Raw genomic sequence first — 982 nt, 5'->3', positions numbered from 1 at the left:
ATTTAATTATTATCAATTATAATATTATTTTTAAAATATTATATTATTTTTATCAGTTTTTTATCTTTTTTTTTTCTTTTAGGAATATGGCTAAAATTGAAAAAGAGCAGAAATATCTATTAGAAAGTACCAAAACTATAATCCAATTAAATAAACGTTTGCAAACTTTTGGTCTATGTTTTCATGCAATTAATCAAAAAAACAAAGTCGATATAAAAAATTTACAACATAAACTAATTACTTTTTCTGTTAACAAATTTATGCAATCATCTAATACTAACACAATATATCCGGAAATAGAAAATCTGCATTCTAAAGTAGATACATATTATAATTATATTATATAATCTATATAATCTTTTAATAAATATATTAATTTAAAAAAATGATATTATGTAATCAATTAAGGATATATATATGGATTATTATTGTGTAATTTTTTTTATATTAATTATTTATTCATATTTCTTTATTTATTACATTATTTATTTTCAGCTAAAAGAAATGTTGATGGAATTAAAATTAAAAATACAAAATGTTGCATTATATGAAGAAAAATTGAATATTATATTCAATGAATTATCCATAAATTTAACACAAATACAACAATAATCTATGACATTATTTAATTAATAATAAAATAATTTTAATAAATAAATTTAATCAAATTAATGATTATCAACATTTATTTCATTTTAATTTCTTGATACATCTGATAAGTAATAGTTTATTTCAATTTAATAAAATATTTCGAAATAAAATTACATTACTAATTATTATAAAACATGTTAAAAAACTACTAATAATTTTATATATATAACACCATCTTTATTTTAAATGCAGTTGGAATTATAAAAAAAGTTTATTCGTTAGTTCGTTGCCATTTTCAATTTGTTTAATTATTAAAATTAAAACTAGAAATTTACGTCGATATCTTGATTTAATAGTTAAGTATAAAAAAAATTTTTCTTAAAAAAGAAAT

General features: G+C 16.2%; 1 protein-coding gene across 1 annotated transcript in view; it reads left to right on the top strand.

Moving 5' to 3' along the window:
• The window catches only part of LOC102673090 (protein CLP1 homolog), a 4,858-nt gene extending 4,238 nt beyond the window's left edge, over positions 1–620 (top strand). The window contains exons 7-8 of the mRNA XM_031514668.1: positions 83–317; positions 496–620. Coding sequence (XP_031370528.1) covers positions 83–317; positions 496–612 — 352 coding nt within the window. The 3' untranslated portion in view covers positions 613–620. The remainder of the gene's footprint in view (positions 1–82; positions 318–495) is intronic.
• The last annotated feature ends 362 nt before the right edge of the window (positions 621–982 follow it).

This window comes from Apis dorsata, unplaced genomic scaffold (genome assembly GCF_000469605.1).
Source record: "Apis dorsata unplaced genomic scaffold, Apis dorsata 1.3 scaffold_1095, whole genome shotgun sequence".
Taxonomy (NCBI): domain Eukaryota; kingdom Metazoa; phylum Arthropoda; class Insecta; order Hymenoptera; family Apidae; genus Apis; species Apis dorsata.
Note: the sequence above shows the minus strand (reverse complement) of the source record. Positions and strands in the feature narration are given on the sequence as shown.